The 14,322-nt window shown below is 43.3% G+C and overlaps 1 protein-coding gene across 4 annotated transcripts in view; it reads left to right on the forward strand.

Annotated features, from left to right (window-relative positions):
• The window catches only part of LOC129814169 (ATP-dependent 6-phosphofructokinase, platelet type-like), a 41,216-nt gene that overhangs the window by 22,086 nt on the left and 4,808 nt on the right, over positions 1-14,322 (forward strand). For 3 of the 4 annotated variants that reach the window (XM_055867051.1, XM_055867049.1, XM_055867052.1), the window contains 12 exons: positions 42-167; positions 400-464; positions 655-724; positions 2,991-3,137; positions 6,469-6,539; positions 6,693-6,780; positions 9,438-9,590; positions 10,494-10,658; positions 12,159-12,220; positions 12,617-12,728; positions 12,857-12,956; positions 13,195-13,300. In XM_055867051.1, the coding sequence (XP_055723026.1) occupies positions 42-167; positions 400-464; positions 655-724; positions 2,991-3,137; positions 6,469-6,539; positions 6,693-6,780; positions 9,438-9,590; positions 10,494-10,658; positions 12,159-12,220; positions 12,617-12,728; positions 12,857-12,956; positions 13,195-13,300 (1,265 nt within the window). Of the gene's footprint in view, positions 1-41; positions 168-399; positions 465-654; positions 725-2,990; positions 3,138-6,468; positions 6,540-6,692; positions 6,781-7,461; positions 7,615-9,437; positions 9,591-10,493; positions 10,659-12,158; positions 12,221-12,616; positions 12,729-12,856; positions 12,957-13,194; positions 13,301-14,322 lie in introns of all 4 variants that reach the window. The other variant, XM_055867053.1, reaches the window with a different exon arrangement.

Raw genomic sequence — 14,322 nt, forward strand, 5'->3', positions numbered from 1 at the left:
CACTATTAAAATACAGTGTACCCTTTGACCTTTCTGTCCAGGCCAGTCGTATGGGAGTGGAGGCGGTCCTGGCCCTGCTGGAGGCGTCAGACAGTACCCCGGCCTGTGTGGTGTCTCTGTGTGGGAACCAGGCTGTCCGTCTGCCCCTCATGGAGTGTGTTCAGATGGTAAGTAATATTGGCCTGCCACTTACACTGTGTGTTCAAGATTGCTTTACTCAACTGTAAATGAAGCACACATATGGAGTGGTAGCCTACCCCATTTTAGTGGTGTGTTTTTATGTTGTACACCCCCAAGTACTTCTACCTACAGTATACATTATAGATATATTATGAATTAAGATAATTGGTAGGCTGTTGATTAGAGACAAATTACCATTCTTAATTATTTTCTCAATAGACACAAGATGTCCAGAAATCCATGGACGAGAAGAATTTTGAGGAAGCCGTGAGACTGCGTGGGAGGTACATTATCTGACTCTGTGTATATAGGACATTTCTTTGGTAAAATAAACATACATCTCTGTATTTGGAAGCTTCATTGAATTGTGATTGATTTTCCACTGGCCTTTAAAAGCTTATGCAACTCAGTAATGGAGGCTTCTGGAGAATGGTAGAAGGATGAATAACAGTATGTTTCATTCATATTTTGCAGGAGTTTCGAAAACAACCTGAACACCTACAAACTCCTCTCTTACCACAAAGCAGACTCTGAACTCCCAAATGTAAGTAGCCTCAGATAACCCAAGATATAATGAGTAATGTACATACACAAAGTAACTGTGACATTCATCTTTATTTCCTCCTAACTTTTGTGTCATTCCAGCATTTCTCAGATTTGCGCGTTAGGATCAGGTACTTCCTGTTGAGGTGCATTGTGGGTCATGCGGAGGTCTTTTTGTGACAGTAACATTGTTTGTTGAATGGCTTGTGTCTTAAGGGGATAGGAGGAGGATGAGCCCCCGTATAATGTATGTACTATACTGTAGCCTCCTATACTATAACAGTTCTAGCTCAGTGCTCCTAAGTGCCAACTATATCTATTTTTAATTATTATACTTTAAAAAAAAAACTTTATCTCCCCAATTTTGTGGTATCCAATTGGTAGTTACAGTCTTGTCTCATCACTGCAACTCCCGTACGGACTTGGGAGAGGCGCAGGTCGAGAGCCGTGCGTCCTCCGAAACACAAACCAACCAAACATGCTTCTTGACACAATGCCCACTTAACCCGGAAGCCAGCCGCACCAATGTGTCGGAGGAAACACCATACACCTGGCGACCATGTCAGCGTGCAGTGCGCCTGGCCCGCCACAGGAGTTGCTAGTGCACGATGGTACAAGGACATCCCTGCCGGGCAAACGCTCTACTAACCCGGACGACGCTGGGACAATTGTGCGCCGACCCATGGGTCTCCCGGTCACTTGAACCCAGAATCTCTAGTGGCACAGCTACCACTACGATGCAGTGCCTTAGACCACTGCGCCAAGTTGTATAACTATACCTTGTCAGATATCAGTCTCAACGTCAACAGTGAAGAGGCTGGCAGCTTCATTAAATAGTACCCGCAAAACACCAGTTTCAACGTCAACAGTGAAAAGGCGACTCCGGGATGCTGGCCTTCTAGGCATAGTTCCCCTGTCCAGTGTCTGTGTTCTTTTGGCCATCTTAATCTTTTCTTTTTATTGTCCAGTCTGAGATATGGCTTTTTCTTTGCAACTCTGCCTAGAAGGCCAGCATCCCGGGAGTCGCCTTTTCACTGTTGACATTGAGACTGGTGTTTTGCGGGTACTATTTAATGAAGCTGCCAGTTGAGGACTTGTGAGGCGTCTGATTCTCATTCTAGACACTCTAATGTACTTGTCCTCCTCATCAGTAGTATACCGGGGCCTCCCACTCCTCTTTCTATTCTGGTTAGAGCCAGTTTGCGCTGTTCTGTGAAGGGAGTAGTACACAGCGTTGTACGAGATCTTCAGTTTCTTGGCTATTTCTCGCATGGAATAGCCTTCATTTCTCAGAACAAGAATAGACTGACGAGTTTCATTAGAAAGTTCTTTGTTTCTGGCTATTTTGAGCCTGTATTTGAACCCACAAATGCTGATGCTCCAGATACTCAACTAGTCTAAAGAAGGCCAGTTTTATTGCTTCTTTAATCAGGACAACAGTTTTCGGCTGTGCTAACATAATTGCAAAAGGGTTTTCTAATGATCAATTAGCCTTTAAAGTGATGAACATGGACTAGCTAACACAACGTGCCATTGGAACACAGAAGTGATGGTTGCTAATAATAGGCCTCTGAACACCCATGTAGATATTCTAAAAAGCAGACGTTTCCAGCTACAATAGTCATTTACAACATTAACAAAGTCTACACTGTTTTTCTGATCAATTTTATGTTATTTTAATGGACAAACAAATGTGCATTTCTTTCAAAAACAAGGAACTTTCTAAGTGACCCCAAACTTTTGAACGGTACTGTAAGTGATTACAACGCTTATGAGGTCACTCATTATACGTAGGGTTTATCTGTCCATGATCTTACTGTGATCATGTGATTGACAGCTAAATAATTTTCCTAAGCTCAGAGCCAGTGGTCTATGTGAATGAAGTACAACAGCCTATAAAGATGTAACATCTTGGAGCCATAGCATGAGGCCTTGTTAGAGATTATCAATGCATGCTGCTCCATTCTCCGCAGAGACAACATCTTTGCCAAGCCTTTACAGCATTTCTCCTGAACATCAAGCACTATGTGCTCCTGTATTGTATACAGAGGGATCTGCTGTTGATATGTGTGTCAACGGCTTGGAGTTGGGGCCAATTCTATTTCAAGAATTGGATAAGTGCCATTTATCTTCAATGAGTGTTTTGACATGAACTGAATTGAAACAGAATTGACGCCATCCTCGCTGTCTAAATGTGTGTGTGTCTGCGCATACGCGCGTGTGTGTGCTCGTGAGTGTGACGGTTGTGCTGTGCTGTTGATCCTCAGAGCTCCTTCAACGTGGCTGTGCTGAACGTGGGTGCCCCTGCTGCGGGCATGAACGCAGCTGTCCGCTCTGCCGTCAGGGTGGGCATCAAAGAGGGGCACAAGATGTTTGCCGTTAATGACGGCTTCGAGGGATTCTACAAGGGACAGGTACTGGCGTTAAGACATAAATCTGTTTTGTTTACCTTTTTGTCATTTCATTCTTGCCCAATGAGGATTATTGTCCCTTATCACGCCCCTATGACGCCTACTTCCTGTTATTGTTAGTAGCGTCTCACTGCCACATGATCAACAGGTCAACGTGATAAGAAGACATTAAACACATTTTGACTGTATTTGTCCCCTAGTATTGTTAACACCATAGAAATAGTTCTGTTGTTTACACCATATCTTGAAATCACTAGCAAAACCAGAATACTCTGCATATTGGATCAAAAGATATCAGACAGTGTTGGCTGTGATGTTAAACATGACAGCGAAAACAGGTAAGCTATAGGTTATAGTGACCTTGTTGACTGGCTCTGCAGAGTAGAACAGTAGCTGGCTAGTGTAATACACTTTTCAAACAAAGATGTTTTGCCGCCAACTTTAGCATGCTGCCAGCTTTTTTCCATATTTTCTTTATATCTGAAAGGTGTTGCCGGCAACAAAGCCTGTACTTTTATTTCCGCCGTCCGAACTAGTCATGATTGCGGTATTATTTAAAAGTCCCGCCAACCCCTCTGTCTAAATGTCCCCTTTCATCTTACTGGCTTTGTCATTATGAAACAGTATAAACACAAAAACGACTGTCTGCATGACATCGCAGCAGCCTGGTCCAAATAGCAACATTACCTGCAAAAAAAATGTTGCACCAAAAAAAAACATTTGTTTAAACGTTTATTTAGGATATGTAGCTATTAAATCTAGCAAGCCAGGGAACTAAAAGCGAACTTTCTAGACAATGTTTTGGTTTGTTGCTAACGTTAGCTTGTTAGCTAGCCAGCTCATATAATTAAGAGAACATATCGAACAATGTTTTGAGTTCAACTGTAGCCAACTTTTTATTCACCATTACAGGAAAATTAACACATTACAAAGTAATTATTTACAAATGATTTCCAAGTATGGCATGCTGCTAACTTGCTGTTGTGAATGTGAAGAAATAGAACAACTTGCAGCTGTCACTCATGTTACCATGACTACTGTTGCAACAACAGGGTCTAGGAGCTAGGGTCAAAGTTAAATGTCTCTTGCTCCTTGCCGGCTAAAGCAATGGCGATATAAAAGGGGAATGCCGACAAGAAATACGTAGAAATAGGGCTGTTTGAAATGGGATCATAGAAACATTGCCCAATTGTTTTTACAGGCAACATACCGTCAATCCTATGTGAAAGCAGTATAAGTCACCTATACCCCTGTGCCCATGACGCTGGCACAGACAGTGTTTTACAGATACGACTTGTGTGGGGAGATAGACAGCTTACAGTAAGCCATTTACTCTCACTTTCACCCCTTCTCCCTTATGGAGGCCTCTCGCTCACCCCCACTCTCACCCCTTTTCCCTTATGCAGGCCTTTCTCTCACCCCTACTCTTACCCGTCTCCCTAATTCAGGCCTCTATCTCACCCCCACTGTCACCCCCTCTCTCTTATGCAGGCCTCTCTCTCACCCCATTCTCATCCCAAATTCCCAGGCCTCTCACCCAGTTCTCAGGCCTCTTACGCCCACTCTCTTAGCCTCACCCCCACTGCCTCTCTCTGTCACTCTCTCACCCAAATCTCACGCCCTCACCCAGGCCTCACAACACTGCCTGGGCCATTCTTTGTTTCGAAGCCCTGGGCACTCAACTGGAGGAAAGCATGAAGGCAGGGATAAGTGATTGAAAAGCATTGGCTGCTCATCCTGACATTGACTAATGCTACTGTACCTCAGCCAACACTGGGGGATGAGTAAGATGTGGGTAGAGTGCTGTTGGTAGATTATAGCCTGCATGCTACAGTACAAACAAGCTGTCAGCTCAGCGTTCAACACCATAGTGCCCTCAAACCCCTCCAAGCACATCACTAAGCTAAGGACCCTGGGACTAAACACCTCCCTCTGCAACTGGACTTCCCGACGGGCCGCCCCTAGATGGTAAGGATAGGCAACAACACATCTGCCACGTTGATCCTCAACACGGGGGCTCCTCAGGAGTGCATGCTCAGTCCCCTCCTGTACTCCTTGTTCACGCATGACGGCGTGGCCATGCGCGACTCCAACACCATCATTAAGTTTGCCGACGACACAACAGTATTAGGCCTGATCACCAACAACGATGAGACAGCCTATAGGCAGGAGGTCAGAGACCTGGCAGTGTGGTGCCAGGACAACAACCACTCCCTCAACGTGAGCAAGACTAAGGAGCTAATCGTGGACTACAGGAAAAGGAGGGCTGAACACGCCCCCATTCACATCGACGGGGTTGTAGTGGAGCTGGTCGAGAGCTTCAAGTTCCTTGGTGTCCACATCACTAGCAAACTATCATGTTCCAAACACACCAAGATAGTCGTGAAGATGGCACAACAATGCCTATTCCCCCTCAAGTGATTGAAAAGATTTTGCGCGGGTCCTTTTCAGTCATCATCATTTGGTAGGGCAGCTGCTCGGCATCCGACTGCAAGGCGCTACAGAGGGTAGTGTGTACGGCCCAGTACATCACTGGGGCAAAGCTTCCTGCCATCCAGGACCTCTATACCAGGCGGTGTCAGAGAAAAAAATTGTATAAAAATAAAAATGGTCAAGTACTCCTCCCACCCAAGTCAAGACTGTTCTCTCTGCTACCGCACGGCAAGCAGTACCGGAGCGCCGAGTCTAGGTCCAAAAGGCTCCTTAAAAGCTTCTACCTCCAAGCCATAAGACTGCTAAACAGTTAATCAAATAGCCACCCGGACTATTTGCATTGATCCCCTTTTTTTTACGTTGCTGCTACTCACTGTTTATTAATCACTTTACCCCTCCCTACATGTACATATTACCTCAATTATCTCTACTAACCTGTATCCCCCCATATTGACTCGGTACCCGTACTCCCTGTATGTAGCCTCGTTATTGTTATTTTATTGTGTAATTATTTTTATTTTTTTAACTTTAGTTTGTTATTTATTTTTTAAATTATTTGTGCAAATATTTTCTTACTTACTTTAAAAACAACTCTGCATTGTTAGTTAAGGGCTTGTAAGTAAGCATTTCACCTGTTGTATTCAACGCATCTGACAATTGTTTTTGGGGGTGGGATATTGTCATACAAAGCAAGATAAATGTTGATTTTAAATCTGATGTGCTTGATTGCTTTTTAGAATGTAATTCATTCATTTAGCGTAAATGCTAATGTTTTGTGTCCCCTTGAAATGAACATGATGAATGATTATGTTCGCATTTAGCACAGCTTTTTGGGGACTACACAGAACACGTTTGAAACCTCATTCTCAAACACAGTTTTGTTGTTTTCGTCTCCACACAGATAAAGGAGATTACATGGGGAGATGTAGCAGGTTGGACCGGCCAAGGGGGGTCCATACTGGGAACAAAGAGGTAGGCTAATGTTTATGTCTGTGGGACCTAAATGGCAACCTATTCCCTATATAGTGCACCACTTTTGAACAGGGCCGATAGGGTGCCATTGAATAAAATCAACATTGACTTATTGTAGTGTGTAGATGATTGGATTTTTATTTCTAATTTCAGAACCCTTCCAGCGAAGCATCTTGATAAGATCGCTGAACAAATCAGGATACATAACATCAATGCTTTGCTTGTTATCGGTGGATTCGAGGTATGTAGAGCACATCACAGCATCAAGTACATTTTACATTCACAGTTGAATATTTACATTTTATATGTAATATATTTACAATATTATTACAGAATTATACCACTATTTTGCAGTACCAAATTGTATATTGTACTTTTTATAATTTTGAAAGTTATTAACATTAAGCGTATGAGTAAAATTGGAATCTTTGAGTGATACTGAAACATATACTCTCTTCTCATGTGTCTTTGTATCTTTTTCTTAAGTGTTTCACACAGTTATATTCATTTATTTCACAATCTAAAGTTACAAAATATTCTCCATTATTTCCTCCTATAATAATTAAGAACATATTTCTGTATGTTCAAAGAACCCCTTTTAGGCTCTCTCCTCCCTGTGTGTCCCTCCCCATCTCTGTGTGAGTTACTGTGTGGTGCTTCCTGTCTGAGTCACACTGTCCGTTGTGATAGGCCTGGCTCCCTCACCCTGGCTCCGCCCACCTTGTCTCATCTTTACTCATGGCTGTATCCCAAATGGCACCCTTTTCCATATACAGTGCACTACTTTTTGGCCCAGAGGGTCAAAAGCCCTCTGGGCCCTGGTCAAAAGTAGTGCACCACATAGGGAAAAGAGTGCCAGTTTGGGCAAACACATTAACTCCTCGCTCTTAAGCCCTGGCTCTGGCTCTGCCATGTACTGCAGGCCATCCTGGAAGTCATAGAACTGTCCGCCGCCCGGGAGAAATATAATGACTTCGGTGTCCCTATGGTTATGGTCCCTGCCACAGTCTCCAACAATATACTGGGCTCTGATCTCAGCATTGGCGCAGACACAGCTTTAAATGCTATTACTTATGTAAGTGTGGCTGGGGATCAGAGGTCGCGAGGTCAGATGTGTTTAGAACACCTACCAGCCAATCAGAATAAAGGACTTCACTGATTGCAGCTTGGGGCGTTGCGTGTACCAGCATCACAACAGGCTGAACATAACTAGGTCTAACCCAAACACACCATACTGATTTGTGTTGAGCTAGGTGTGCATGTGCTCCTATATCATCTGAAGGAAAATAGTTAGGTAGAGTTTAAAAAGCCTTAGGGGAATAATAAACACAGTGAAATAGCAAGATAATGTATGACAACTCATCGTCTGATCAGCTGCAAACAATGTATAAATTAGAAACAGCAAGCCGTTATAAAACAGTGTTTTCATTCAAGCTCAACCCATGCAGAGGTAAAGTAGTATATGATTAGGGGCCGGTTTCCCGGACACAGTTTAAGCCTCGCCGTAGACTAAAAAGCACTTTCAATGGAGATTCTCCTTATGTTTTTTTAGTCCAGAACTATGCTTAATCTGTGTCTGGTAACCGTCCCTGTAAGTCTAGGTCTTTCAGTCTGAGGCTTCTGTTGTTGCTGGTAAATATCACGATGAAGATCCCAGGTAAGTGATAGATACTGGCATGAAGTGACGTCAGTGGCATGTTTTTGACCCTGCGGCTAGCGTTGTTCTGCCTGCAGCTGCACCTTTCTATGCTTGTTTACTAAACACAATGAGTTGACTTGTACCTGGTCTGGTTTAACACAACAGTTCCTCCTATCCTGCTATCTCTACAACACTCCTATCCTGCTATCTCTACAGCACTCCTATCCTGCTATCTTTACAACACTCCTATCCTGCTATCTCTACAGCACTCCCATCCTGCTATCTCTACAGCACTCCTATCCTGCTATCTCTACAGCACTCCTGTCCTGCTATCTCTACAACACTCCTATCCTACTATCTCTACAACACTCCTATCCTGCTATCTTTACAACACTCCTATCCTGCTAGGTGGAGGTTTTTAAGGGAAGGGTATTAATGAAGGAGAACTAGTAGTAGTAGTAGTAACATTTAGATGTCTTCTCTAACCAATATTTTTACTTTCACCCATCTAGTTGATTTTAATTCCATCATCAACCAAAACTAGATTTTCACTAAGCATCTGAAAAGCATTTGAATAGTCACTATACTGTATTGGAGAAGGAAGTGAATTCACTTAAGTAACCTACTTGTTGTGAACAAACACAGTATCTTATTTTGTGTTTACTGAGAATCTATTGCTAATAGTGAAAAATGGAGATTGAATGTGTCATAGAACAGTATTAGACTATCTAATTGTTGTTTTGAACACTGTCTGCATCGGTAGTGTACCTCACGAATAACAGCCAGCATTTTTCCACTCGCGTACAAACATTCCCTCACGTCGTGAGGCCAAGTGCAGTGTCGCCAGGCTGCATTGTGACAGTCTGAGTCTACTGTTATTTCCACGTCAACACTTCTGTCTGTCTGCCAGCCAGGGTGACCAACCAACCCCGCCCCTCTCTTCTTTACCAATGGGATGCCAAGCCAACCCCCCTATCACACGGAGATAGCCACCCTCAGGATACACACACAGACACTACATTTTCTAGATCAGGCCCTAGTAGGGTAACAGGAGGTTCTGCCTCCCAAATGAGAGCCTATTCCTTTTATTGTGCACTACTTTTGACCAGAGTCCCATGGTCCCAATAGTGCACTGCATAGAGAATAGGGTGCCATTTGAGACAACGCCCATAGTCGGGGTAAAATGAAGTAGGGGCTCTCTTTGAGTCTGAGAGTGCCCCCCCTAGTGGTCTAACACGTTTGTGCCGCACCACCTCCAGGCGTTTGAGTGTCTGCTGCAGCTCTATGAGGCCCGGACCAGCCATGAGGACTTTTGCATCCCGATGTGTATGCTGCCTGCCACCATTAGTAACAATGTGCCCGGTACTGATCTGAGTATCGGGGCAGACACTTCCCTCAATGCCATTGTGGAGGTAAGGTAGAACTCACCTAGTCTAGTCCCAGATCTGTTTGTGCTCTTGCCAACTCTATTGCCATTGTCAAGACAAGCATGACAAGGAGTGACAGGGAGTTGGCATGATAGCACAAACAGACTGGCACTCAGGCAAGAACTCACAGCTTTCAACAGGGGTGAAATTATACTGTACTATTGAAGTTATCAACCATCACTCGATTTGTATTATTATGTGGTATGCTTTCCTAGAGATCTACAAGTATACTTATGAGCATTGTATTAGCTAAAATACAAAAACAAAAATAGTTTAGTCAAGAATTCTCTTATTGGACAGACCCTAGTTGACATTGTGGAAAAGAAGAATGCACAAATGTACTTGGGAATATAGACTGACAACAGACACAGACATTTCCCGCTATTTCTCTCCCACATTTACACAGACTTACACAAGCACACTGTACACAAACCCATTTCTGTGCACTTACAACATGCATACTTTAATAGTTAGAATTACTCTTCCCTTACTGACTGTTTTCTGCTTTAGTGTTATGGAAGAATTCTTTATCAGACTCTGCATCCTGGTAAATCTTGCAATACTGTTTGTATTTTACGATCGTATTATATTGTGACATGGAGCATGTTTTGGGCAATTGTGTGAGCATTTGATACCTACTGTATAGACAGCATTTTTGTATGTACCTACTACCTAACAAAATAACATTGTCTGCAAGCTATTGATAACCATACAGTGTGTGTGTCACAAATTGCACCCTATTCCCTATAGTGCACTACTTTTGACCAGAGCCTTATAGGCCCTGGACAAAAGTAGTGCACTACATAGGGAATAGTGTGTCATTTGGGATGCAACCAGTGTGTCTATTTGATCTGACTATGAGCATCTATGTGTGTGTGTGTGTGTCAGACATGTGACCGCATCAAGCAGTCTGCCAGTGGGACTAAGCGGCGTGTGTTCATCATTGAGACCATGGGGGGGTACTGTGGGTACCTGGCGAGTGTCGGGGGGCTGGCTGCGGGGGCTGACACTGTCTACATCTATGAGGAACCCTTCAACATCAGAGACCTCCAGGTGAGGACCATTGTTTTACAAAGGGTTGCCAAATTCCGTCAACTTTCCCAAAAATCTCAGTTTTTATAGAAATCCTGGTTGGAAGATTCTCGGAATCAGGAGGGAATAAACAGGAAATTCGGAAACCTCCAACCATGATTTATGGAAAACCTGGGGAATTTTGGAACCCTAGTTCTACACAGTATACAGTACATTGTTACAAATGTAAATGTTTACATCATAGTTAATTCCTCAGTGGATACATGTGCAGCTGTGACAACTTTCTAAGTTGAAGCAGTTTTTTTAGTATGGAGAGCAATCTCCCATTAACACTCCAAGGAAAGAGCATCCTTGACAGCAATGTTTGTATTCCCTTTATAGTGTACTACTTTTGACCCTGGTCAAAAATAGTGCACTGTAAAGGATGGGGTGGCAGGGTGCCCAGTGGTTAGAGTGTTGGGCCAGTAACCGAAAGGTTGCTGGATCGAATCGCCGAGCTGACAAGATAAAAATTGGTCGTTCTGCCCCTGAACAAGGCAGATAACCCACTGTTCCTTGGTAGGCCGTCATTGTAAATAAGAATTTGTTCTTAACTGACTTGCCTAGTTCAATAAACAAAGGAAACCTGTTTCCTCTTGAGATGCAACAAATTACTGAACATATCAAACTAACTGCACTCTGTCCAGCTGCCAATCACTCTCCTCCCTCAGCGCAATGGGGCCTCTATTTTAGGAGTGCTCAGGTGACCCAGATACAGTACGTAGATAAGGCAGTTATTAATAGGTGGAGAGCATCATTATTCCAGGAGTGTTAAGCTCTGATCAAGACAGATCACATTGTTATGGTTTGAGGAGGTCTACTCAACATCATTAGAGAGAGTCGTTGATGTGCCAGTTCTTATTGTCCAAGAGACACATTGCTGTTTTCAGGTACACAATAGTTATAGATCCCCTCAGATTATGGATAAAATATGCAGTCTCCTTCTAAGACCAGACCAATGACATCAAAATTAAAGTATTATTTAATGCAATGAATGTTGTGGATATGCTACATTGTGAAACAAGGTGATGCTGATATTTACCCATGTGTTGCAAAGAGCACACACAGTATAAACAAAAGATCGTGTTGATTTTGTATAATGAGTGGTCTACCATAATGTTCAAGCTGTAGCCTACATTGATTGGAGTGAATGGCCTACATTGATTGGAGTGAATGGCCTACATTGATTGGAGTGAATGGCCTACATTGATTGGAGTGAATAGCCTACATTGATTGGAGTGAATGGCCTACATTGATTGGAGTGAATGGCGACAACGCATCTAAATGGACAGAAAATCAGTAAGACGTGAGCCACCTCCTGGTCACCAGAGCCCACTGCAGCACTCTGTCCCTGAGACACAGCAGAGAAATGAGCTTCATTCTGCAGCTCTGAAAGTTCATGCAGGTTAGAGATAGAGGAGGAATACTCTAGGATACTTCAGACTTCTCACAGCTAATGTGAGGATTTTCTCACTGGTTCAGTCCAACGTCGAGCACTTGACAGAGAAGATGAAGACGGGGATCCAGAGAGGCTTGGTGCTGAGGTGAGTAAGGCAGAGCTCACGTCCTGCATGATAGCCTGTTAACAAGTAAACAGTAAGTTAACAATAAAGGCATATGTACGTAGCCAGCTATGTATGATAGTCATACTATCTTTATGCCATACTGTATAGGGTATTAATACAAATTGTCTAATAAAACTCTTCATTTGTATGTTAAAATATAACCTTTTTGGAACTATTCATCACAGTTATGGGCAGTTTATATTGTGAACTAATTCTTCATGTACTGTTGATATTCTATGGAGGCTCTATCAAGGCCACTCATCATCGCTCTGTATAACTGAACTGAGAGGGAAGAGTCCCCCTGTAGCGCAGCAGCATGACAACTGGAACCTTGACATTGTGTGTGCGTGCATGCGTGTGTATGTGACGTGACAGGAATGAGAACTCCAACGAGAACTTCACCACAGATTTCATCTACCAGCTGTACTCTGAGGAGGGGAAAGGAGTGTTTGACTGCAGGAAGAACGTGCTTGGACATATGCAGCAGGTATGGTTAGCTCATTACCCACGCACACACAGCTGTGTATTCCACATAATATTATTAGCCTACTCCAACCCTAACCCATGAACCTGACCTGAGTAAAACAGATTAATTGTTTTTATTTATTTCCAAAGGGAGGTGCTCCTTCTCCATTTGACAGGAACTTTGGAACGAAGATTGCAGCAAAAGCAATTCAGTGGATTTCAAGAAAGCTAAAGGAGTCCTATAAAGACGGTACTGTACATGTACTGAATGTAGTTCATAAATCCTTTTTTAGTACTGACATGATGTGGCTTCTAGTTTCCCTGTTGATTAAGGATATATTCCAAATGGCACCCTATCCCTATATGGTGCACTACTTTTGACAAGGGCCCATAGGGCTCTCTGGTCAAAAGTAGTGCACTATATTTGGAATATGGTGTCATTTGGGACATACATAAATGTGTGCTGACTGTATTCCCTTACCATGCAGGGAAAGTGTTCGCTAACACAGAGGACACGGCCTGTTTGCTGGGGATGCGTCGCAGAACCATGGCCTTCCAACCAGTAGTGCAGCTGAAAGATGAGACAGACTTTGCGTAAGACAACATTTATAGTACCTTCAGGCACAGCACTTAGACCTACACAGACACCCGTTTAGGCTTTCAACAAATGACTGCTCTTCAAATGAGAGATAGTAATTTTTCTGTGTAGATCTCCATAGTAGCACATAATGAGAAGTACAATTATTTATTCAATATGACTGACTAATGCTACTTCAAATCAAGTGTAGACCTTACCGTGAAATGCTTCCTTACAAGCCCTTAACCAACAGTGCAGTTCAAGAAAGAGTTAAGAAAATATTTTCCAAATAAACTAAAGTAAAAAATTATAAAAAGTAACACAATAAAATAACAATAACGAGGCTATATACAGGGATACCTGTCCCGAGTCAATGTGCGGGGGTACAGGTTAGTCGAGGTAATTTGTACATGTAGGTAGGGGTGAAGCGATTGTTCAGCAGTCTTATGGCTTGGGGGTAGAAGCTTTTGGTCCTAGACTTGGCGCTCTGGTACCGCTTGCCGTGCGGTAGCAGAGAAAACAGTCTATGACTTGGGTGACTGGAGTCTCTGACAATTTTGGGGGCTTTCCTCTGACACCGCCTAGTATATAGGTCCTGGATGGCAGGAAGCTTGGCCGTGTACTGGGCCGTACGCACTACCCTCTGTAGCGGCTTACGGTCAGATGCCGAGCAGTTGCCATACCAGGCGGTGATGCAACCAGTCAGGATGCTCTAGATGGTGCAGCTGTAGAACTTTTTGAGGATCTGGGGACCCATGCCAAATCTTTTCAGTCTCCTGAGGGGGAAAAGGTGTTGTTGTGCCCTCTTCATGACTGTCTTGGTGTGTTTGGACCATAATAGTTTGTTTGTGATGTGGACACCAAGGAACTTGAAACACTCGACCCACTCAACTACAGCCCCGTTGATGTTAATGCGGGCCTGTTCGGCCCGCCTTTTCCTGAAGTCCACAATCAGCCACTTACAACTCCTTACAACGTCAACCCGTTCAAACGTATAGTGGCAAGTTGAATTGTCTTTATGGTCTCTCATACACAGTGT

The sequence above is a fragment of the Salvelinus fontinalis genome, chromosome 17 (assembly GCF_029448725.1).
Source record: "Salvelinus fontinalis isolate EN_2023a chromosome 17, ASM2944872v1, whole genome shotgun sequence".
Lineage (NCBI taxonomy): Eukaryota > Metazoa > Chordata > Actinopteri > Salmoniformes > Salmonidae > Salvelinus > Salvelinus fontinalis.